This window comes from Eutrigla gurnardus, assembly GCF_963514095.1.
Source record: "Eutrigla gurnardus genome assembly, chromosome: 3".
Taxonomy (NCBI): Eukaryota; Metazoa; Chordata; class Actinopteri; order Perciformes; family Triglidae; genus Eutrigla; species Eutrigla gurnardus.
In genome coordinates this window covers 5,202,740-5,229,252 of record NC_139917.1, presented here as the reverse complement: position 1 = coordinate 5,229,252, position 26,513 = coordinate 5,202,740, and the positions used below count along the sequence as shown (strand labels likewise).

Sequence of the window (26,513 nt, the reverse complement as noted above, 5' to 3'; positions counted from 1 at the left end):
TGTTTGCTCCTCTTTCTTCACTCTGCCTGTTGTCTGCAGGGTTTCTGTCCCGTTGCCCCCGCTGACCACCGACCTGAGTACTGTACCTGATATTAGAGCCTGAGCACTGAACCTCATCTGTCTGCATCTGTGGGTCCGTGCTTGTCTGTGAGCCTGATAGTCTCACAGTCTCCATGGTGCTCCAACGCTGATGGGTGTTTCTAACTCCGGCCATCAAATGAACTCCAGGAACAAAACACAGCAAACTACTGCACAACACTTCTGCATGAGCCGCCGTCATCAATCAGGAAGAGAAAACACACACACACACACACACACACACACACACACACACACACACACACACACACACACACAGACACAGTTCCTCTGACCACAGCAGATGTCAATTACGAGCAAACCACATGCTTGTAACGTCTTCTTTAACCACAAATGCAGTCTGGAGACCAGTAGAAAGTCACACACACACACACACACACACTCCAGAGCTCCTGCATCTGAACTATACTGTAAATGTGTGAATTTAACTATTCTGCCCCTTATCTTGATCCTACTAGGAAAAAGCCCCACCCCCTCACCAGAACCAGATACCAGGAGTCGTTCTGCTGAGGAATAGTGATGACATGAATCTCAGCCTCTTGGTCTTCAGCTCCTCTTCCTCTAGAAGTCCAGACGAAGGACGTTTACGTTCGTCTTCTTTACATGGAGACTCCACACTCAGCTCCACTCTGACTAGCTTTGTTTGACTAGCTGGAAATATATTATGCTAATGAGTTACCTGGTGACATCATCACTTCACTGAAGAAACTATTTGAATGGAGGCGTTTGAATGAGTTGAGGAGCAGAGTTTATGTGGGGGAGAGGAACTCCTTTTGGACCTGGACTTTAGGATTTCACTCTCTGGGCCCTAGTTTCGTAGACCAGGCGCAGTCGGGGCGCAGCGCACCTGCGCCACGCCGATGGGGTGTGTCTGCCTGGACTTTGCAAGTTTCGTGCACGATGCAGGCTAGCGCAGGCACGCATCCTGTCACTCCCACCCGCGCAAGTGGGAAAGAGGGAGGAGAAGAAGGCGTGAGTGGGAGACGAGGCGTGGACTGGGATTAATACAGCCGATTCAGATCTTCACCAATCAAATGAGCTCCTTTTCTCACCTTTAATGCGTTAGGGGAGGTTCAGTGCAAGTTTTGTCACTTGACAACCCAATGACAGAAGCAGTGCCGCTGCTCCCACCACACTCATCACGCGCTGTGCGTGTGTATAGTCATAATAATTATAATGCCGATATTATATCACTATAGAAATTGTAGGCACATTTTAGGCATGTCTATCACAAAACAGGGTCAGGGCGCACAGCAGTGGACATAATAGTGGAGAACCCGGTGCCTGCACGAGCCGGCCGGGCCATTCATCATCATCATCACTGTCTTCATCATCTGCGCTCCACAGCTGCACCGGATTGCCCGTCCAACACCAGAACGGCAGGACACCGGGACCTTGCGTGCTGCTCGGACCAGCTGCAGCCCCAACTGCTGTCGAAACTTGCATTGCGCCGGCTCCGCCACCCTGCGCTGCGCCACAAAACTAGGGCTCTCTGTCTCAAGACCCCTATGGTTTTAATGAAGGTTCCAGACTTCTTGGAACACTGTAAGCTATATAAGGAATTCACAGAATGAACTGTGTCATAATTAGCTTAAGGAACTCCTGAGGTAGGACCAAAAACTTGAATTGTCATTGTAATTAAAATTTATACTAGCTGTCTGCTCTTCTGCGTCCCCCTGGACCGCCTCAGTCCCAACAATCTACCTCTTTAACCATTTTTATGGCTGTATCGTCGCCGTCTGGACCCACCACCTTTAAGCTTCACAGGGGCTCTTCAGATATCTAGTCAACGTCCATATTTCACAGTTTATGGTACATCCATGATATCTTATTCACGTGGATGTGACAGACATGAGGTCACAGCGACCTTGACTTTGACCTTGAACACCAAAATCCTTTCATAGTTGAGTCCAGGTGTACGAAGCAGATCCCTTTGGGGTTTACTGAGACAGACTGAGACGGACGGACAAAGTCGCCGGCGCAGAGGTATAAAAACAGTAAGTAATATTATGAGGCATGCAATAATAACAGTAACCTTTTAATAACAGCAAGGTATTGTATATAACATTAGACATCTCTCAGAGAACAAGAGTCATTTTTTTGCAAAACCAAGTCAGCTCTCACTCACTGTGTGTGCAACCACGGGTCTGAAGTGAGGCCCCACCACTGGTCTGTAACAGGTCTGTAGTCTCAGTGGGTCCCACCACTGGTCTGTAACAGGTCTGTAGTCTCAATGGGTCCCACCACTGGTCTGTAACAGGTCTGTAGTCTCAATGGGTCCCACCACTGGTCTGTAACACCGCTGGTCTGTAACAGGTCTGTAGTCTCAGTGGGTCCCACCACTGCTCTGTAACAGGTCTGTAGTCTCAGTGGGTCCCACCACTGATCTATAACAGGTCTGTAGTCTCAGTGGGTCCCACCACTGATCTGTAACAGGTCTGTAGTCTCAGTGGGTCCCACCACTGGCCTGTAGTAGGTCTGTAGCCTCAGTGGGTCCTGTGGAAGAAAAGTCTTCAGGTCCAATTCTGTGGCTGGTTCAAATGAGGTTTAATCACTGACAGTGGAGAAAGGGCAATGTTGCGTTGCCACACAGTCCATTCTAAGGCCCCGTACACACGAAGCAAAACTAACTTTTTTTCCTCCGTTTTGCCTTGGCGTCGTTTGAAGAAAATCTGCGTCCAGACGAATCCACTGAAAACGACTCAGCGCACTGTAGTACATATTCCAGGCCCTCATGCGGCGCTGTTTCTGCTACAAAAATGCAGAAGAAGAGACGGAGCGTGACCGGATGTTTGCCGTTGCTATGGCAACACGTGAGGGTTACGGCTAATCTCCGCCCGACCACCCGATCAATAAACACCCATAAGATGACAATTTGGCCCGTATAAATAAAACCAACAATAAGCACCAAAAGCCGTCACCCTAAGGACCTTGACGAGGCGTTCTCACTCGTTGGAATGGATTAATTAGACAAATAAATGCCTACATTCATGGGAAGTTAGCTAGCGGTTGTTTGTTAGCATCGTAATAAAGTAGCTTTTTTCCCGGAATATCGCCCCCTCTCTCGGCTCCGTTTTTTTTCATACAGCGGCCCTGATACACTGTCGTACAGACGAGCAGAATATCTGCTACGAGCACGGAGGCCGCCATTGTTGTTGTTGTTATGAGACGTCGCGGGGGGAGAAGTCAGGCTCGAGGGTCGAGGAGCGGGGCGATGACTTCAGCGTTTTCGTTTTCGCCGTCCACACGAAAACGATCACGAAACGGAGGGGGGCGGTTTTTTTCTTTTCCACCCTTAGAGCTGGTTTCAAAAAAGTGTGTTTTCACGCCGCGGAAACGCCGGATCCGTATGGACGGGAGGGCGAAACGCACAAGACTTCTGCGTTTACGCACTGAAAACGTTTTCGTGTGGACAGGCCCTAAATAATATGGGGTGAGGGAAAGGGGCAGGTCTAAACAGTGGATTTACATTGATTCAATACGCATCTCTCCCAAGAGGGCGAGACGTCCCGAGACAACAGAAAGGTGTGACTTCCCTCGGACTAGTTGGGTTCTTTCTACATAATGTCACAACAGGGGTCATTCATGAAGGCCTTGATCAAGTATGTGAGATGAAGGTGTTTCAGAGACGGTCCAGGAAGGGGGACAGATCAAAGGGTCTTTTCATCAAGATGGCAAGGGTTAAGCACAATGAAAACAGCTCAGCAGGACATTTGATGTTCCGAGAGAAAGGAATATTAGTATGAGATACAAATAAGAATTGTAAGGTAACACATTTTCTTCTACAGTCCACCGCTGGTCTGTACCAGGTTTGTAGTCTCAGTGGGTTCCACCACTGGCCTGTAATAGGTCTGTAGCCTCAGTGGGTCCACCACTGGTCTGTAACAGGTCTGTAGCCTCAGTGGGTCCTGCCTCCTATAGGCGGGTTGAAAACATGAGGAACTAATGTTGTCGTCTTACCCTCTCTAACCAAAGAGCCTCCGATGATGCAAAATGACGATATTTGCGCCATCGGAGGCTCTTTTTCGGAATAGAAATAGGGAAATCTCCGTCTCTGGGGAAAATCAGGAATTGATCCACGATCATTCAAAAATCATAAGGGATTCTAACGATACAAACCTTAATGACAATCTGTGAAGTATTCCTTTATGTCCAAGACCCAAGTCTACATGAGCTACATGACAGGAGAGGTAGAGGGAGCTCCAAGGTGGGAACCTGCTAACAGTAACTGGATATCCCAGACGCCACTGCTAGTTTTGGTAACAGTGACTCTCCCATTCATTCATGTGCTAAACTGGACCAGGTCACATTATTCAACACTACAGGTTGAAAGTCAAAATGAAAGGAAATACCTTTTCCGACCTTTTCTCACACATACACAGATCCACACGTGAGCCCATCATACAAAGAAGAGAAGAAGAAGAATGTGCTTACAGTTTTGCTGAGGTAACCAGTGGAAATGTTCCTGCACTGTTTGTCTTCAGAGTGGCAGCAGCCTCCACATCTGTAGACGGACACACAGGGTGGTTTATAGAAGATGTTGGTGGGAGCTCCGAACTCCCTGCCCACGTCGACACACACTTCCCTGGGCATGCACTGAGTCTTCCTCCACTCCGACTCTATACCTGCACACACACAGAAAGTCAGACCGCCACCAAGCAACGGGTCTTTTTATTCTCAGCGGCTGTACCAACAGTCTCACGGCAGTTAGTGAAATATTCACGACACAGGCATCTACTGATCCCATTTATTTGGCGTCGCTAAGTACGACTTTCTTGTTTGCATCATGGTTTTATTTTGGGACGACATTAAGCTACAAAATCAAAGTTAGGTTTTGGAAACAGAAACACTTTGTAAAGTTGAGCAAAAGGCCATCACAAACTCATCGCTTAACAACAAATGGAAATCCTGACCTGCTCATGGTGCTGATGGAGCAGTTGGAAGGTCATTAAAACCATTAGAATTAATTGTATGGGGAGTAAACAGCATATGCCACTGTTAGTAGTCTTTCTTAATATGAAATACTACGCCACCAACTCTGGATGTTGCATAGTGTCGATGTCCCTGGACAAGAAAGCAATAGGTTGCATTTCGTGACTATTCTACAAACAGCCGTGAGACGGGGTTGGCTGTACACATGGATGGCAAAAACACAAATCATACACTCATACACAAATGTGTGGTTGCTACATTTATATATTCCAATGTTGCCAAGTCTCAACTGTGGTCAATAGATATTTCATATTTTTAACCCACAACTGTACAACTTGTATTATGTCTGAATAGAAATATTACACTTTGCAGAGCAGAACAGAGTTTACAATCGGGCCTGATAAGACAGCATGCTGTTTTGTACATTTTAAAGTTAAATGCATCAATCTTGCGCACTTTGACAGCAAAATCAAGAGGCTAAATCTATTATGTATGCTCTTGTAGCATTTAAACATACATTTTAAAAACACAGAATCAAGTACAGCATATTTTTGAGCAATCAAAGGTAGGAACCAAAAGTGGTGTTGAATTGTTTGTTTGTTTTTATTAAAATTTATTTTAAGGTTTCATGTCATACTCCTTTGCAACAGCTGAATAGATTTTCAGTATACAATACCTAGACTGCTTTATGTACATTTTTAGGACTTTAAAGGACTTATTTTGAAATGCAACATCAGAATGTCTTGATATCCACTGAGTGACACTCAAAGGTGGCCTGCTATCAATCTGAGGGGAAATTAGTGCTGGACTATGGATCATTTCCTTTTAAATCTAATCTGAATTTAGAAAGACATCATTTTCAAGTTAGATTTGTCTTTGGAAATGTAGTCTTCATTATAATGTTCAGTAAATACTAACTGTAATTAGAGTTCCACTTTTTTTCTGAAATACAGTTTGCATGCGGTAATCATTCTTTTTGAGTTATCACATTTTGTGTATTATTTCTAATTTATCATTTTTTTTGTAATTCAATTTCTTTATTAATTTGTCATGTATGTACGACGCCGAATTAGGGCCTGCAGTAAAAAAAAAAACGGAGCCGAGAGAGGTGGGCAATATTCCGGTTTAAAGTGGCAAATTTGTGACTTTTTTCTAAGTTTATTAGGATGCTAACAATATGCATTTATGCTAACTAACTTCCCATGAATTTCACTTTTATCTTTCTAATTAATCCATCCCAACGTGTGACAACGCTTTGCTAAGATCCTTAGGGTGATGGCTGTTGATCGTTATAGTTGGTTCATTTTATATGGGCTGAATTGTCATCTTATGTGTGTTTATTGATCGGTTGGTTTGGTTAAGCTGGCGGTAGCTTTCACTTGTTATAACAACGGCAAACATCCAGATCAAGCTACGTGTTTACTTCCTCTATGACCTACCACTAGCTTAGCGGTTTCTGTCAAGCTATGCAAGAACATTAACCACCAAAGACTGCAAATACAACCAAAGAAATCGACTTTCTAGATCTGTGTGCTATTAATGAGTGGGTTGAATACATTAGCAAGAGGCCCAGTATTTAGTGGCCACATGTATAAATGTATTCGTTAGAGAAACCTAGAGTGTAATGTTACATCAGTGAGAAATTCTATACAAGCAGTATACATGTAAAATATACAAGCATAAAGTCACTAGACCATCCAGGACATGTACAGAATGGCAAACACCATGACATGGACACGGACTGTCAGTGTAACCGCCGTATGACAGCAGAGCAGTGGGGAACGCTGACATGCATTTTAAAACAGCTGGCCAACTGTGTAAACAGAGCAAGGAGAAGCTGATCACAACACACACAGAGGGAGAGTGACTTCATTCGCACACAGACAATAGTTGTTTGATGCTATATTAGTGCTCTGAATGTTAAATACAGCCCCTTTAACGAGTGACCAGGTTAAGTCGTGACTGGTTGCTTGTAGCAGCTGTTGAAAACACCAAAAGAACATGAAAGTGTCCTCTGAAAGACATTCTCATCTATGTTTGTTTGTTTTCCAGAAAGAAATGGAATTGGAATTTCATATGAAAAGAGGAGGAATTTGTGTTGTTGTTATGCCCTTGTATGGATACACCTATTACTGTGTGTTTGTCCTGTACGCACACATTCTTATGTTTCAGTCACCTCTGGGTATAGTGGGGGTCGCCAGTCTCTGGCGTTATTTTGGAGCTTGCGGGCTGAAAAGTTTGGGAACCCCTGCTCAAACTGGTCTGGATGGCTGGTGCAAAACACCACTGCCAACATGCACACGCATATTTCTGACGACCGGCTTTAAAAGGGTCTATAGCTGTTACCAGAACAGCGGCAGCTGGACACACGTTGACAAGACATGAAGACAAGCAAGCATCAGTAGTAGTCCAACGTCACCAGAGCATGAGCTCCTTTGCAGCAATTACTTTTTAACCTTCCTGAACGCTACCAAAAATGTCCAGACATGAATGCACCTTTTCTCATGTGTCCACAACCTTTTACATGCATTTAAAGGTGAGCAATGTCCACAATGTCAAGAAGCAAATACTTTGCAAAGATATTTTTTACAGTATCCTTCTCAAACATTTATGTTCAAATGTCTGACAATGCTCTTGTTTGAAATGTTTTCAGTATGCCATTTCATGCTGAAACATGTTCCTAATAGTGTGAACGCATGTAAAGTCATAATAAAAACTGCTTGCTTTTTACACTTCTGAAAAAACAACAATATCTAGAAAGGAATATTAAAACAAAGTGAAAACATACTTTTCAGAAGATCCAAGTTGAGGTAGGCAGCAGCAAACATGGGCTCTTCTGTATCAGCCGGGGGCCTCAGTCGGCGAGGCTGAAGCTTGGAGGCTGGAGAGGCAGCAGCAGCAGCAGCAGAGAGTTTGGATTTGCACTTCAGAGCAGCCCAGTAGGACGGATAAATGAGACTCATCAGCTCATCAACGCTGGAGGCTGAACGCAGCTTCTGCTCCATGTCTGGCTTTGGTGAAGAGTCCTGAAATAGATGAGAGATGCTGAGAAGACTGGAACTCAACACTCAACTACTTAAAGACACGTCACAAAGTCTGTGTCTTTCTACACACTCAAGTGAGTCACAACTTCAAATTCCAAGTCAAGAAGGGAGTTGAAACCAAAAAGTACCAAGTCAAGTCTGGAATGAAGATCAAGTTAAGTCCACCAAGTCCTGAATCGAGTCTTAAGTTAAGACAAACCAGCCCCAAATCAAGTCCTAAACTTTGTGATTCAAGTGTTAAACAAGTCCTGTTGTGCTCTCCACCAAACTGATTCAAACTTCATAACATAGTGTGACCATCTGATCCAGACCATGGATGTGACACCTTTCCCTGGTTGGTTTAGCAAACTAATCAAAACAGAAGGGTGCCTGTAGGGAGAAGAAAGCGAGAGAGAGAGAGAGAGAGAGAGAGAGAGAGAGAGAGAGAGAGAGAGAGAGAGAGAGAGAGACAGCTATGAGCAGTCAGGCTTTATAGACCGGGAACACCGGGACTACGTGTTCCCATTAACGATCCCCTTAGGACCAACAAATGAATAGTCAACAAACAGTTAGCTACAACCAGGAAGTCTCCACATTAGCCATTCTGTCCCAACATCCTCCTCACACCTACAAACTGGATCCTGGAAGTTCATTAAGAGAGAGAAAGCAACAGGAAGTGATGGAAACCCCGACGTTAACATAGAAAAGGGACCCACTGTGGCTGACTAACCAACCCCAGGTGGGCCATGAAGTTGAAACAGTAACTAGTGTGTATAGCAAATCTCAACACACTTCAACCCATGCTGTAAGAAAAGGTGCAAGACCTGGGCCCTATGATTTCCCGATGCGGAAAACATGGAATTTGACAATGAAAATTGAATCAACTGTAAAACGCGGAATTTCATGGAATTTGTCAAAATGTGGCTACAATTTATAAAAATCTGTGTTAATTTCTCATATTTTCTTATTGATTTATTGAATTTTTAGTCATCAACCACATGATTAGACACCATTTGATAGAAAGAATGCTTTTAAATTTTAAAATTTCAAAATTTTAAGAAAAATAAACATAAACAATAAAACGGAATCTGGAAAAAATTCAATAGGGCATAGGGCATTCATAGGGCCCTAGATACGTTTTCTTTATCCCCAAATGTCCACAAATATCATGTGATGTTTGCAACACCACATTACAGATGTTACATGACACTTGACCTGGAAACACACCAGTGTTTCCCACACATTGATGAGACTATAGCGCACCGCATAGTCTAATTTAGGCCACCATAGTCTCGATGTTCGGCCAAAATTATTTTATCAAGGCAAATGGACTTAACTAGCGGCTCTAATGATAGGCCTAAACAGGAGGGCAGCAACGCTTATTATAAGGGGAAATCCTTGCGGCTGGTTTGGCTCATCAACGTTCTGTTTTCCCCCGTTGCAATCGCAAGGCGTCCCCCACGCCTACCCCCCCTCAGCTGCGCGAGTTTGACAGTGCGTGCACGTCAAAACCAAAACACTAAGGAAGGCTGAGGAATAGTCACCCACTTATATTAATAATGATAATTATAATAATAATAGTCATAATAAACTAATAGTATAAAGGGTCAGCACTGTGTTTTAGTCATTTTTGTTTTCATCTTTTCTTGAATGCTTAAACTCCTCAACCCCATTTAGTATGTCAACATTTGTATCAGTACCAGCAGTTTGTAAGAAATTGGTCACTAATTGATAAGTCATATTTTGGTTCTCAAAATCCACCAAATTGATGCATTAAAATGAAATCTATTCAAAATTTTCTCCCAGGGGGGCATACCCCAGGACCCCCCTAGAGGATCGCCAGCCCCCCCACCATAGTCTCCAAAAATCCCGTGGGAAACACTGAACACACTTTTTCACCAGCTAATCCACCTGGACAAAGTACCCATGAGTGATGCATCTTATCTTTTCAAAGCCTCGTTTATCAAAAAGAGATGAATCCTCCCTTTGACCCGTTCCACCCTGGGAACAGATGGAGGAAGATCAGGCAGTGAAGCCATATGTTCTCTCCACACCATACTGTTACAACACCCCGAAACTGGCCAGTCTGGAGCAGGTACTGTATGTCACATCACAGCGCTGGCTGGGACAACACCTGGATCAGGGCTTGGATTGGGGGGACTGGAGTAAACAGGGCTCTATGAACACACAGCATAGCCACATACCAAATAATACATCTAAATAACTGTGATGGAGGCTGTGACGGCCCCTGTATGTATGTATGTATGTATGTGTGACTAATAGTGTTGTCTTTGAGGTAGGAGCTGGCTGCATTGGTGCCGAGGATTGCTGATTGCTGGGATTGGGAGCACCTGGAATCAGTGCTCCTACAGGATAAAAGGCCCAGCTTCTTGCCAGTTTGCCCTCTCACTCAGACGCTGACCACATGGGCACCTTTTGGGTTTTGTTATCCTTTGTTTAGTTTACTGCACACCACACATCACCTCACCATATTCATGCACCCACAAGCACACTACTGATAATACAGATTGAAACACACCTCATTCTTTTGTGACTACTTTTTAAGTTAAAATAAACATGGAATTGCAGTTTTGTTGTCCTTTTCGGTTTTGTTTGTCATGGCCTAGAGCAGGTGTGTCAAACTGATCCAGTAAAGGGCCGCTGTGGCTGCAGGTTTTCATTCCAACCAAGCAAGAACACACCCGACTCGACTTATTCACCTACCTGATTTGCCTTCACACCTTGATTGGTTGGATCAAACCACATCTGGCCATTTTTCAGTATCTGAAACATGTTTAAATCAGAGTGTTTCATCAAACTTCATCACCGAATGTAGATTAGTAACATGAACTAGACTCCAAGTCCTCCCAGTGAGCCGCCAAAGCTTCTCTAAGTCGAGCTGCTTTCTCTTCTCCTTGTCCTCCTATTATCTGAAGTTTCTTCAATTCTAACTGCAGAGCAAACGATACATTTTGCTGCTCAAAAGCCAAACCAGCCATGGGCAAACACAACTCGCTTGTCTTTAACACCACGACACCAGATGATACAGAGAACAATGCTCAGTGCCAGACCCACACTTACTTAATCTTAATCCTCATCTTCCAAACCAAAACTTCCCAAACTCAATGAGATTTTGTAAAGTAAGGTAACCTGTAATAGGCCACTGAAAATATCGTCACCAGCTCTGGAAGTTGCATAGACACATGGATTCATGTTATTTGTGTGTCCACCAAGAACAAGGATCCTAACTGACTTTCCATTGACGTTGACTGGATGACATGAAACTGAATGGAAACTGTCAATGAAACACCAGATGTAGATGTTGTGACTATTACACAATCTGCTGTGAGACTGGGCTGGAACTGCAGCAGAGAGAGAGAGAGAGAGAGTAGTAGCAACACTGGGCTCTGCTGACATCCCTGGCCTGATTTCACCTTTTTGCTCTGCTGCTTGTGTTCGTCCAGCGTTCTTCAGACAGAGGACATTTCCTAGCTGCATTACTGTCCCACGTTCGGCCCTAGTTCTTCTTCTGTGACAAACGTATGGCTTCTGATGTCATATCCTGTCCTTCAATGCAATACGATACAAACCATTGTGCTATTTATGATAAACAGCAATTTAACATCCACACAATCACTCTGACAGAAACGATATGACTGTTGGCTGAATGCAAGGCCACCACACACACACACATACACATACAGACACACACACATACAGACACACACACACACTCACCGACTGGCCTTTGTATTAGAGGCAGACAATGTAAAGCGGTCCATTGTATTTTAAAGCCTCTGCAGAGATAACGCACTCACACTCCACTTCCTACAAGAAACAATGTGTTTATTTACGTGTTTCTATGCATATGCATGTATTGTGTCTGTCTGCACAGATCTGTTTCGACATGAATGTGTCCCGCTTGGGTTTCCTCTGTCTCTATGTGTGTTTGTCTTTCTGTGTGAGTCCTGTCTCCATTTCCCCTGACTCAACAATGTGTGTTGCTGCTATTCTGGTTACACACACACACACACACACACACACACACACGCACACACGCACACACACATTGACCCTTGATGTGGGAAAAAGGCATTTCTCTGGCGTCACATTGAGTCAAAGAAGCTGAAAGAAACAACACAGCAGCTCTAAGTAGGACTGTGGTGTCACCTGACAGAGATGACAGCTTCCTGTTTTAAAGCATTTATAGCTGTCGCGTCACACAAAACACCCTGAAAGAGACTTTAAACCATTTATCAGCTACTTTAGGTTTTAGAGCCTTGATTCATTTCACATGGCTTAATCTATTGAGCCGTTCACAATTAAACACCAAAGAGAGTGAAAATACTGTTGATGACTAATGATGACTGCGTAACACACATGGATTCTGGGTCAGGCTTTGGAATGCTTCAGACTGGTGGTGTGAGCCAATTGGGAGTGGGATATAGGGTCACGCTCCATCCTTGAACCTGAAACAAACGAGACCAAGAAGGTCTGAAGCTTTAGCTGATTACACCGACCCTTTTACTGTAACATGAATTATTATCGTCTGCTTCCATTCATTCATACCAGGTAAGAAAAGGAACCCTGGACAGGGTAGCGTCTGACAGGCAGAGGACCAACTACCAGGATCCTGTCCTATCCTTCACATTCTGACAAAAACTAAAACTATACTGAGGTGTCAATGAATCATATGAAAAACACCCCTGGTGGGATAAGGCCTTTATAATAAACATTTAAAATTCTGAAAATTACAAGTGAACAAGGAGGGTTGTCCCTCAAATCACTCACTCATTCACTACTCGCCACTCACTAGCTGGGGGCTTGTGTAAAGGGGACTATACAATGAGTCGGGATGGGACGATAGGATTTTATCGTGGATGACAACAAAAAATAAAACTGACAATAAGTTGATAAATCTCATCACTCATGTGACACGATTATGCCACTAGTGGGATAATCGTGTCACATGAGTGATGAGAAGAGAAAAATAGAGCCGTATTTAGATTAGAAAGAAGAGACTCACACAATGTTGAATATTTGTTTTATTTGTCCTTTATGATCTTCAATAAAAAGAAGTGCTCTATTTGTTATGCAATACAAATTTGCTTCTTGTTTTAATGTGAGATAAAGTGATTCCAGAATTTTCTGCTGCCATTTTAGGAGTTTAAATCATATTTTATATTCTCTGTGCTGTTAATGTCAATTAAAAGGAGCGTCCCTAATAACTACCAATAGAAAATGTTGTAATAAAAACAACCGTTATTGAGTTCCCTCGAAGCAAAATGCTCTGAGGGTGAATTGAAGTTCCTGAGCGGCGTGTTTTTTCACATCCCAGCTCATTGATTTGTCTCAATTGTGCTGTGCATCAGTTTGCATGTTCTCTGTGTCAGCGTGGGTTCTCTCCAGCTTCCTCCCATGATCCATAGACATGCAGGATGGACCTGTCTGTCTCTACATGTCAGCCCTGTGATAAACTGGTTACCTGTCTGTCTCTACATGTCAGCCCTGTGATAGACTGGTTACCTGTCTGTCTCTACATGTCGGCCCTGTGATAGACTGGTTACCTGTCTGTCTCTTCATGTCAGCCCTGCGATTGACGATGGATGGATGGATGTGTGCTGTGCATCTTGTCCATCTGCCATTGTTCCATGAGTAATTTAGCATTTTATTGTATGCCAAAATCACATCCACCATCAGAAAACCACCACAGCGACAGAGTTCAACTGAAACTGGACCAAGATGGATTGAATGGTGTCACACAGACGTTTAGTCTGATTAACAGCTTTAACACAAGCGTCAACAAATCAAACAAATCAAAGCAGGCTGACACATATTTGAGTTCGGTGTGAGAGTGCTCCTGGATATTTTAAATATTACACCACAGAGTAAAAGCAAGGCATGGATGACAACTTCACAAGCTTGAAACAAACAGACACTGATCCACTCTGCAGGGCTTTTTATCCGCTCAGACTTGATCTCACTCTGACACTGTTTCGTCTCTGCCGTCTAGTTTTTTGTAGCATGTGTTGCTGTTCACAAATTCAAACTGACCAACAACTGTTTCAAAGTTAAACATCCGGTTACATCTTGAACTTTAAACGGGCTCAAAGCTAATAATTCAGACAGAGATCTACCCTGCTAAAACATCGACTATGTCATATGAAGCTACGTTTGTTTGAACAGTATACAATATTTCTGCATGACAACAAACACTTACAAGCTTGTTCTAGCACTTTTAACTGCATCGCACAGTAGGGATGGGATGATATATATAGGATGTTTCGTGGATTGCAATAAAAACACACCAAATTAGTTGATCGTGGTTAATATATCATGATAATCATGAATATGGTCGCAAGTGTCATAGCTGACTATCATGGTGGAGAAGTGAAAATAGAGCCTGAGCCCTCAATGCATGTTTTATTTGACCTATACTTTGTTTATTATCAGCTTATTTAAACTAATATGTATTATTCTCTATAATAATCAAAAAAAGATGTTCATTACTCAAAGACACATGTCATATTCTTAACATATTTGTAAAAGAATGAGATAATAGGGCTCACAAAAGGAAAAGCAGCTGACATTGTCTCCACAAAAAAACATTGTTAAAAGTAAGAAATTATGTTCATTTTTAGCAGCAAACTTGAGAAAAAACAGCTAACAAAGAGAATTTTCCGAGGAGGAAGAGGAGCCAGTGAAACTTTGCTGGAGGGGAACTCTGAACACAGATGGTGAAACGCTCAGACAGCAGATGTGGAAGAGACCCAGAACACAGATGAAAGGAATGAAGTCCAACATGATCTTAAAGATGTTAAAGTACTAGTTCTGCTCTATGTGTAAACTTTACTGTGATATGACATTATACATTAAATTGAATACAATGAACTTAAGATTTAATTTAAGATATCAGGAGATGTTTTGTCACCAGCTGGAGGAGATGGAGGACCTGAGTGGGAAACGATCATATATTTCTAATTGTTGTTGGAGTAACAGGAATAGTTTACATTTTACATTAACATTTTGTAATGTGCTCAACATGGAGACAGCAACGCAACGCAATGAAGCCAAGATGTTGAAATATACAGCAATTAAAGTTCCCATATTATACTGTTTTCATCAATTCCACACAGCTGTCAGAGGTCCAACAACACTGTTTTCGATATGCATTGCCCCAAACCCATCTGTGGTCCTGAAGTTCAGCTGTCTAAAAGTTGCTCAAATGAGCTCTACTGAGAACAGACTGTTTCTGTGTCTGCACCTTTAAATGCTAATGAGCTCCGTCTGTCATCCCCTACTCGGAGAGAGACAGGATGCCTCTTGCGCTACGCGGCAGCATGCGGCAATGTTTACGTAGATGTATAGCTATGGCTCGCCTATGTGGCTCAGGTGAAGTTGCAGAAGACAGATCCATTTGTGAGGGTCAGTGTCGAGGCAAAGCCAGCTTTGTACTGACCATCGTTACTGAAGCAGTCCGATGTGAAGTTAGCACACACATACAAGCTAACACGGACCGTAGCCGTAAAAATGAAACGCAAGAGACCAGACCCGGACTGTCATGCACGGCGCTTTGTCGGACATGCGCCCCCGGGTTCCGTCCGACCGGAGGCAGCAGTGAAGACGCACCAGAGCGCCTGAGACAGAGGGAGGATTGTCTCCAGCTTCACCTGCACAGGGATTTATTCACGGAGCACCAGCCGGATCACCCAGCGCCATGACCGGTAAGTTTGGCTGCACTCTCCGTGCACACTGTGGGTCCGTGCTTGCTGTCTGCCCATGCTCTCCGTGCGCTCTCTCCTTGCCTCTCTGTGAGTGCTCTCAATGCACCTGTGGGTCTGTCGGACTTGCTCTCCCTCACTGTGTGTCCGTGATGTTGGTCCACACTCTCCGTGCGCACTGTGGGTCCGTCCGTGTAGGTCCGTGCTGCTGTCGGCCCGGGCTGTCAGTTCTGCTGTCGTCTGTCCGTGCTCTCCGTCAGCGTGGGTCCCTCTGGTTGGCGCTGTTTGTCCGCTTTCTCCGTCGCGCTGTCAGCTATCAGCGCTGTGTGCGAAACGCCCCCCTTTCGGATCTCCTATCATCATGCAGAGGAGTTCGGTCTATGCAAATGACTCCTTTCGTTACGTAAAGAAAGGAGTTGAATCTGAACGGCCTGTAGGAGCACCGTTTTACCAGAGGGTGGGCTGCAGATACCATGCAGGAGTTGCTTGTTTTCCTCATCCTGGGAGTTGGCAGGCTCAGGGAGGACCAGTTTATAGGTGTAGAAACCAGAGAAAACCTGTTTTTAATAATATGGCCCCTTTAACTCATAACCTCACATGTATTTGTATGTATTCTTTTGTCCATATTAACTTTATTGCCTTGTTCATTATGCCGGCTTATAATTGTGGTATATGCATTGAACTCGTATCAACAACACGTGAGGATGACGTTTATCATAATCTCATTTTTTTAAAGATGAGCCCGAATACTGGATATTCCTTATTTTTTGTTTTTTCAATATTAAAATTATGGTCAAATTTGTAATGCTCAAATTCAGCCTATTAATATGTGCTACACTACACAGGCTTATGCATTGGCAATGCCATTATGAGCAATGTGGTTGTTTTACTTCCTGTCCACTAGAAGGTGTTTCAAAAACATTACGAATAAATAATAAATACATTTTGATTCCCGAATTACAGCAGCCTGGGGTTGCAGTCGAATAGTCAAAAAATAAGGTCCTAACTCCTATTCTTTGACCTTGGGGGGAAACTTCACAGGGTAAAGGAAAGGCGATAGGAGAACTCAAAAGGATTTAGGAAAAGTTGACCGCGGTGCTCAGAGAATCCGACCGGACTTTCACTAAGCTACGTCATTATAATGCTGCTGATGATTGACAGCTGATGATCGGCCCCGGCGATTGACGTGCGTCTGCACTAGAGAAACTACAATAATGGTCTACAAAAAGCGCATTGTCCACTTCTCCCCATGGTGTTGGTTTTATAAACGGCTCGTTCACTGACCGGCTTCGAGCAGCTCCTCCTTCCTGTTTGACCGTTTGCTGTATTTACATTTCATTTGTGGTTTTAGTTTCATTTTTGTCATGTTTGTATCATGATTTAAATAAAAATACCATTCAATTATTATCACAGTCCACACACATTTATCAACACAATTCCAATTACTATATGTCTGCATGAAAGTAATTGTTAAATGCAAAAACATATTGTTTGTTTTCGTGAACGGCCAAGATGTGCAGCACTTTAAATGTTACTCTTGCAAAGAATTGTGGGTCGGCGTGATCTCCTTTCCTTTCGTAAAGGACGATCCGTTGTATCCAATACTAAAGGAGATCTGAAAGGAAGCATTGGAGCTCATTTCCTTTGCATTTAGAGAAAGCAGAGCTAAAAGGAGAGTGTCGATTAGACTTCAAATCTTCTGGCTTAGTGTCTTATTCTACATTGTGCTACACAAAGTGGTACTGAAAGGACCTTTATAACAAGACCAGTTTATAACTTCTTGTGTTTTAATGACAGAACATTTTGAAAGGTGTTGAAATCTCTGACAAATACATACAAGTAGATGTAGAAAGCAGCACAGATGATCTCGACTTGTACCCTTTATATAAATGTGTAATTTTCGTGCCCAAAAATAACAAATAACAGACAAAAACAGAAAAAAGCAGTCTCCCAGATACAGAGACAATAATAAGACATCGGGTTTGATGCTCATGGATATACTGAGGAGTGTGTGTGTGTATGTGTGTGTCAGTAACCACAGTTTTATTTGCCAAACAAAGCACTAACTTGGTGGTCCCACAAACAATCAGTAGTTTGTGTTTCCTTCCCATTCTGTGACTGTTGAAGTTAGAAATTCATCATGGCCGTGTGTTTGTTTAACAATGGAGTGTTTGATCGTGTCTGCACCCACACAAACACACACACACACACACACACACACACACACACACACACACACACACACGCACACACAAACAGAGAGTTATAACCTTGCACAAAACCTAGACAGGGATTAAGCTTGAATTTCTACTAGGAGGACTAGAGGAATAGAGGACTATATAGAAGACTATATAGAGGACTATGTAGAGGACTATATAGAGGAGTAAATAGAGACTGTATAGAAGACTAAGGACTCTATACAGGGTGAGAGAGAGGAATATGGAGAGACTACATAGAGGACTATCTAGAGCAATGGTCCCTAGCCTTTTTTCGCCACGGACTGGTACCATTTCAGGCAACATTTTTGCGAACCGGTGTGATGGAGAGAAAATGATTAATTATATAAAAAAAACGTCGGACTGTGTAGAGGATTATGTAGAGGACTATGCAGGGCTCTCTCTCTCTCTCTCTCTCTCTCTCTCTCTCTCTCTCTCTGTGATTCAAATACTTTATTGGCATCAATGTCTAGGGAACAATATTGCATATATTACTGAAGCCAAAGATAATTATATAAAACATTGATTTGGCAATTCAATTGGGATAAGAAAGAGAGAGAGAGAGAGAGAGAGAGATAGGGCCCTAGTTTCGTAGACTAGACGTAGTCAGCGCGCAGCGCACGTGCGCCACGTTGACGGGGTGTGTCCGCCTGGACTGCAAGTTTCGTGCACCGCGCAGGCAAGTCGCAAATTTACGAGAAAAAACTTGCAAATTTACGAGAAAAAACTCGCAAATTTGCCACTTTAAAACTCGTAACTTTACGAGAAAAAACTCGCAAATTTACGAGTTTAAAAAGTGGCAAATTTACGAGAAAAAACTCGCAAATTTGCGAAAAACTACCTTTATTGAGCAGGTAGTTTGCCTAAGCTAGCTAGCGGTAGCTTTCACTTGTTGTCATAGCAACGGTAAACATCCGGGTCAAGCTACGTGATTACTTCCTCTATGACCGCTAGCTTAGCCAAACCACCCGATCAACAAACACACACACCGTAAGATGACAATTTGGCCCATATAAAATTAACCAACACTAACCATCAAGAGCCATCACCCTACGGACCTTAGCAAAGCATTGACACACGGGATGGATTAATTAGAAAGATAAAAGCTACAGTCATGGGAAGTTAGCTAGCATAAATGCCGGTTGTTAGCATCGTAATAAACTAGCAAATTTGCCACTTTAAAACTCGCAAATTTGCGAGTTTTTTCTCGTAAATTTGCGACTTTTTAAACTCGCAAATTTGCGAGTTTTTTCTCATAAATTTGCGACTTTTTAAACTCGTAAATTTGCCACTTTAAAACTAGCAAATTTGCGACTTTTAATCTCAGAATATTGCCCACCTCTCTCGGCTCCGTTTTTTTTTTTTTTCCCGACAGTGGCCCTAATACGCCGTCGTACAGATGTGACGGGACAATCTATATAGATATAAATTCACGTGTTGATTCAATTAGTTGCATTAAATAGTGTTTGTTGTGATTATTTATCTCATTTAAATGTGCCGGAACTGTGGAAACCTGCCTGTGAGGTCTTGGCGACGTGTACGCACTGCGCGCCAGTCAGCCAAACTTCCACTCCGCCAGCTGTGATTCGCCTTGAATGAATGGACTTTATTTGCACCTTGCGCCTTACGCCAAGAGTAGACTATGTTGGAGCTAGTGGGCTTTCGGCGAAGTCTCGGCGAGGCTTTTTGCCACGAAACTTCCGCTGCACCAAGCTAAATCTGTGACGCTTCCCTCTGCTGCGCCGCCACACCCATCTTGGCGCAGGCGATCCACCAAACTGCCAAACTGACCGTGCGCAAGGCTGCGCGGGTCGAAACTTGCATTACGCCGGCTCCGCCACCCTGCGCCGCCCTGCGCTGCGCCACGAAACTAGGGCCCATAGACTTAAAGAGTAAAGTATCTCTTTGTAAATTATTTTTATGTCACCAAACAAATGTATGTATGTATCAAACTGTATATACTGTGTATATTCTAACTTAATTTTAGTTAGCCAAACATTAGACCTACACCTTAAAAACTAACTGGATATCCTATAACTGATGGTGATAAAAAAAAAAGCTATATTAGAATTATAAAATCATAGTCTGCAATATGGATATATATCATATGGATTAAGCTATTGTTTTTTAAAATACATTTTTTGCCTAAAAAGACCTCTGATCCTGCAGAAGCTCAACCAACTGCTGACCAAATGAAATGAAATATGCTGCCTCATCAAACTCTGCATATTTCATATCCATGGACATGATGCCTTTCGAGATTGTGGAAAAACCCAGATTTCTTCATCTGATGAAATAGGCAGCAGTACTATACAAAGTTCCAGTAAGAAACTACTTTTCCCACATATGAAATCCCAAGGATGTGTAAGGAGGCGGGAGCCAGTGTGGAGAAACACAACGGATCTGTGGAACAGCAGTTGTGGTGGAGAACACATTATCAGCTTTACAATTCAGTACGTAAGATGGACCAACAGCTGAACTCTCACTGCCTTGAGATGCTGTATTTTCCAGAAAATATTACCAAGATGGTAGACTGGAAGGTAAAGACGGGAAGTTAGGAATTTCAACAGACAATGCCACACACATGAATAAGACCTTTCAAAAAGGTCTCTTGTGTTTGGTTCTACTGTTCTGGCCACAATTTAAACCTTGCATTTTCCAATGTCTTGAAGATCCACAGGGTGGAATCTGCTGTCTGAGCTTGAATTCACTTGATCCGGAAAAAGACACAAGGCTTGAAGAAGAAACATCCCTGATGTGCACTGATAGGTGAAATGATATCCAGATATTTCCTCCATCTTTTATAGTGCTAGCAGGAGACAGAAACACATGGGGCCCTCGTTTCGTGGCGCAGGGTGGCGGAGCTGGCGCAATGCAATTTTCGATCAGGGCAGCCTTGCACATGGTCAATTTGGCAGTTTGGTGGATCGCCTGTACCAAGATGGGTGTGGCGGCGCAGCAGGGGGAGGCGTCACAGATTCAGCTTGGCGCAGCGGAAGTTTCGTGGCAAAAAGCCTCGCGGAGACTGCGCCGAAAGCCCGCTAGCTCCAACCTGGTCTACTCTTGGCGCAAGGCCAATTACAGCTGGTGGAGTGGCAGTTTGGCTCACCGGCGCGCAGTGCGCACACGTCATCAAGACCTCACAGGCAGGTTTCCACAGTTGCAGGCACATTTAAATCCAATAAATAATCACAACAAACACTACTTAATGCAACTAATTGAATCAACACGTGAATTTATATCTATATAGATTGTCCCGTCACATCTGACGTCAGATCAAAGGTGGATGGCACGCGTAACGGAAACTCAGCCTGACTGAATTAACACAGCTGAAACTTGGACTAGAAATGCACAACTTTGCCGCGAGCTGGAACCGCGGCTGCAGCTGGTCTGAGCGGCACGCGAGGTCCCGGTGTCCCGCCGTTCTGGTGTTGGACGGGGAATCCGGTGCAGTTGTGGAGCGCAGATGATGAAGACGGTGAAGATGATGATGAATGGCCCGGCCGGCTCGTGCAGGCACTGTGTTCTCGCCACCATTATGTCTACTGCTGTGCGCCATGACCCTGTTTTGTGATAGATAAAATGTGTCTACAATTTCTATATTGATATAATATCGCACAGCGCGTGATGAGCGTGGTGGGAGCCGCGGCGCTGCTTCTGTCATTGGGTTGTCAAGCGACGAAACTTGCACTGCATCACGCCTGGAGCATTCAAGGTGAGGAGAGGAGCTCATTTGATTGGTGAAGATCTGAATCGGCTGTATTAATCCCAGTCCACGCCTTGTCTCCTCCTCGTCTCCCACTTACGCCTTCTTCTCCTCCCTCTTTCCCACTTGCACGGGTGGGAGTGACGGGAGGAGTGCCTGCGCTAGCCTGCACGGTGCACGAAACTTGCAAACCCCCAGGACACACCCCGTGGTGCAGGTGCGCTTCATCCTTCTGCAGAAGCTCATTGATTATGCATTTATCAGAGAAGGTAGAGAAAAGATGAACAGAGAGGAGACACCAACTGTAAGGAGATTTTTCATGTCAACACGTGAACTAGATACATTTTTTGTTGTATTGTCGACGTCCCTGATCCAGAACTCTGCTGCCAAGCCCAAGTTATGCTTCCGCTTTGACACAATGCAAGGGGGCTTACGGACCCATTACGTCCTTGCGGACCCCCTTTACATCCACCGCAAGGGCCTGATGTGCACCTCCCAAAAATCCTAGACGTGCGTCGAGGCAACGCAGCACCAACGCAGTAGCATTGGCTGTGATTGGTCCGCTAACTACATCCGCTGGAGACCGCTTTTCCGGTTTCCACTCATAAACACCGCCATTTCAACTTTTAATACTTTTATTGTTTGCACCTTGTTTTATTGTTTGCACCTTGTCGCTTTTGCACAAAGAAATAAAACACCAAGTTCTGAAAAATTGTGGATGTTTAAAGCCGAAAGGTAAACAAATAGGCTATAACGAGGCTAACGACAATATCGACACAGGAGGGTCGGTCGGTCGGTCTTTACAAAAAACATAGCGTCCTCTACCGGTGTGGCACTGAATTGCATTTCGACACGTAAATCTTACGCAGAACCATCACAGTCACGTGGCCATTGCATGATCACTACGCGGAAGCATAACCGAGGCTTTTGGGGAGAACATTTTCCAAGGACCCCCTCATAATCTTAACACAGATTAAGAACACTTCAACCGCTGCTGGAAGTATGCGTTCTTGTGCGATTGTGTGTGTAGCAATCCATTGAGCGGTCAAATAGGAATTTCAACAGAACATGTGGTGGTATCTGTATCTGCAGAGACGCTGCCCTCTGCCTGGACTTTCTCTTCATCTTGGCTGACTTTGCTGTAGTCAGCACTCTTCTGGGAGCCTTTGGGCCTCACATGGGGGGTTTACCTCCAGCCAATAAACAAGGTGTGCAGCTCATTGTCATTTCCATGTCAAATACCTTTGTATGAGGTCTAGTTATTGTCTGTGTTGTTGTTTTTTGACAGGTCAGTTAATTGAGTTAATGGGCCCTAGTTTCGTAGACCAGGCGTAGTCGGCGCACAGCGCACCTGCGCCACGCCGACGGGGTGTATCTGCCTGGACTTTGCAAGTTTCGTGCACCGCGCAGGCTAGCGCAGGCACGCCTCCCGTCACACCTCCCGTCACTCCCACCCACGCAAGTGGGAAAGAGGGAGGAGAAGAAGGCGTGAGTGGGAGACGAGGAGGAGACGAGGCGTGGACTGGGTTTAATACAGCCGATTCAGATCTTCACCAATCAAATGAGCTCCTCTCCTCCCCTTTAATACGCCAGGCGAGGTGCAGTGCAAGTTTCGTCACTTGACAACCCAATGACAGAAGCAGCGCCACCGCTCCCACCACGCGCATCACGCGCTGTGCGTGCGTATAGTCATAATAATTATAATGCCGATATTATATCACTATAGAAATTGTAGGCACATTTTAGGCATGTCTATCACAAAGCAGGGTCAGGGCGCACAGCAGTAGACATAATAGTAACGAGAACCTGGTGCCTGCATGAGCAGGCCCCATTCATCATCATCATCATCACCGTCATCATCTGCGCTCCACAGCTGCACCGGATTCCTCATCCAACACCAGAACGGCGGGACACCAGGACCCTGTGTGCCGCTCAGACCAGCTGCAGCCCCAACTCCGGTTCCAGCTCGCGGCAAAGTTGCGTGTCTCTCCACGGACAACAGGCTGCTGCGCGAGACCAGGCTGCTGTATTTTTTTTAACTATTTTTTCAGGCATAGACGCATTTTATTAGCAGTGGATAGATATGAAAAACAGGAGAGAGAGAGGGGCTGTGTTCGAAATGCCATACTAACATACTGCCTACTACATACTCAACGTGTATGTACTGCATACTGCCTACTAAATGAACGTTTGAGTATGCTGTTACCCTCAGACTGTTCACACTGAAGTATACACATCTCATACTACATTTTTTTTTTTTTTTTAACTTTATTGACATCTCGTCCTCATCTTCTCTCACGTAACCGAATCGATTACGTTAGCGGTTCTAGCTCCCGTTTAATATTAATTACTTATCAAAATATAAAGCATGATTATTATTACAGTTAATTAAATATTTCTAAATATTTTTTAAGTCAAATTACAATTGTCAAACGTTTTCTACAGTTTATTATATGCGCGCTCTCACGCTTTCCCTCTTTCTTCCTCTTACCCGAGTAGCTGCTTCACTCGCCATCGATCGCGACTATTAAGCAGCTTTTATCGATCAATAATCATCCGTTCATAGATCGTATTATACCTCTGACCACGGAACACCAGCACCTTCACCACAGAGACGACGCAGGCAATCTGCCCGTCGGAGGAGCTACATTATTCACATGTACATGGAATTTGGATTTCCCTCTGAAGTAAGTAATATGACTTATCCGGTTTAAATACGTTCCTTTATTATTTGATTTTCAATAGATGTGCACATGCATGCATAAACAAATGTAGGCTACATGTAGGCTAATATAAGTGGTTTTAATAATATCATGTATGAGTTTGGTGTGATAAAAATAAACAAGTACAAGCAAGTGGGATATTAGTGAATAATTTATTAGACAAATAATCCATGTTATATATACAGGTTGCAATACGTGTATGATAAGAATAAATAAGTACAAATGAATAGGAAAACATTCAGAATAAATGTAATATCTTGTGTTTTCTGTTACAGGTTGGTGCCAGAGGGCCGTACTGCAGGTCAATCCTCATGTTCCCCCGATGGGCCTCTACTTCGGGAAGGGGATTTAAGGAAGGACTTCTGTCTTTCAAGGTGTTCCACGGAGAACCTCGTCCACTGCTTACTAACAGAACAGATGGGTTCCATGTCCATAGTTCCACGGTGGTGATGGGGGTGACAGCGACGAAGCCGAGCCACACAGCAGTCCTGGGACATCCTCAGAGGCTCCAGCAGCCCTGGGACATCCTCAGAGGCTCGTAGCTGCAGTGTCTGCTCCAAATGTCCAGATCCCTGTGTTGCAGGAACATGATTATTGTTGAGGTTTTATTTGTGTTTATCAGTAGTGCAGTTTATAAGTAAAACTTCATGGAACAAAACATGATGTTTTAACACATTGTAGATATTACCCAGCACTGCCTTTGCCTGATTATTAGGGGTGTTACCAGGTTCTCGTTACTATTATGTCTACTGCTGTGCGCCCTGACCCTGCTTTGTGATAGACATGCCTAAAATGTGCCTACAATTTCGATAGTGATATAATATCGGCATTATAATTATTATGACTATACGCACGCACAGCGCGTGATGCGCGTGGTAGGAGCGGTGGCGCTGCTTCTGTCATTGGGTTGTCAAGTGACGAAACTTTCACTGCACCTCGCCTGGCGTATTAAAGGGGAGGAGAGTACCACGAGATCTCGCGAGATTAAAGTCGACGATATTTCTCGTCGCGTTAAAAATCTGTCTCGCGAGATTTGTGAGCTATACATAGCTGAGGTTTTACAGACAGCTTACTGACTGGGAGCTTAAAAAACCCAACCACGGCATCGCTTATTGTAATATATTTCAAAATGCACATGCAACTCTGCTAAATTAAAGTCTGTTGGTCCATATATTTTGTCATTGTAGTTTTCTTAAAATCTCGTCTCGTCCTCGTGAACCCAATATCGTGTCTCATCTTGTCTCGTGAGCGGAGTGTAACGTCACACCCCTACTGATTATTAATAAGAAAGACAACTTCATCTTGTTTCTTTTATGCTGTAGTGTTCAATACTTTAAACTGCTTCCAACTCACCTTGTATTTCTGCTTCATGTTCTCCCACTTCTTCTTTGTCCATCCGGCTCCACCTTCCCTCCACCCCTGTTCTTTAACAGGGTCTCTGCAGGTTTCAACAAGCCAAATTTAAGACTTTTTAAGACTTTTTTAAGACCATAATGAATACAATTTAAGACCCGTTTCACATCTATACTGGCAAAAAAGTACAAAAGACTTGAAGGAAAACTGGAGGCCCGGAATTACTTGCAAATTATATGAATTTATTCACAGGTCTTTCACATTGGAATACAAAACGATTAACCTAACTAAAAACACCAGAAACCTCTGAACCAAGATTTGTTTGGAAGTTAGAATAAAAAAATTGCCAAACTATATTGGTAAACTGGCAAAACAAGTAAACAGGCAACGGCCATTATGTGTGTGTGTGCCTGCCTGCGTGTGCATGCACAAAAGAACTATCTGATGTAATCGGCAAATCCAAATCGCGCTATGTACGCCGTCTTGTCTTTTCCACACTTAAATGTTTTTGCTATTTCTGAATCCGGGAACATCATCTGGAACAGCTCATCAATGTTCTCATTACCAGTATATGACTGGTGCTTAGTTACCGTATGAAAAGTCCATAGCACCTCCGCTTTTAGTGTCGGCGTAGACCCAAACGCTGTCCGGAGATCGACTGGAGTTGCAGCAGACTGGGTCGCGCTGGACCTTGATGCTCCGGCTCCTGATGTGGAGCAATAGTGGCTAATTGGCGGCGT

The 26,513-nt window shown here is 43.8% G+C and overlaps 1 protein-coding gene across 1 annotated transcript in view; it reads right to left on the bottom strand.

Moving 5' to 3' along the window:
- The window catches only part of vegfc (vascular endothelial growth factor c), a 69,966-nt gene that overhangs the window by 24,215 nt on the left and 19,238 nt on the right, over nucleotides 1-26,513 (bottom strand). The window contains exons 2-3 of the mRNA XM_084005353.1: nucleotides 7,820-8,057; nucleotides 4,534-4,724 (exon numbers count right to left, since the gene is read on the bottom strand). Coding sequence (XP_083861479.1) covers nucleotides 4,534-4,724; nucleotides 7,820-8,057 — 429 coding nt within the window. The remainder of the gene's footprint in view (nucleotides 1-4,533; nucleotides 4,725-7,819; nucleotides 8,058-26,513) is intronic.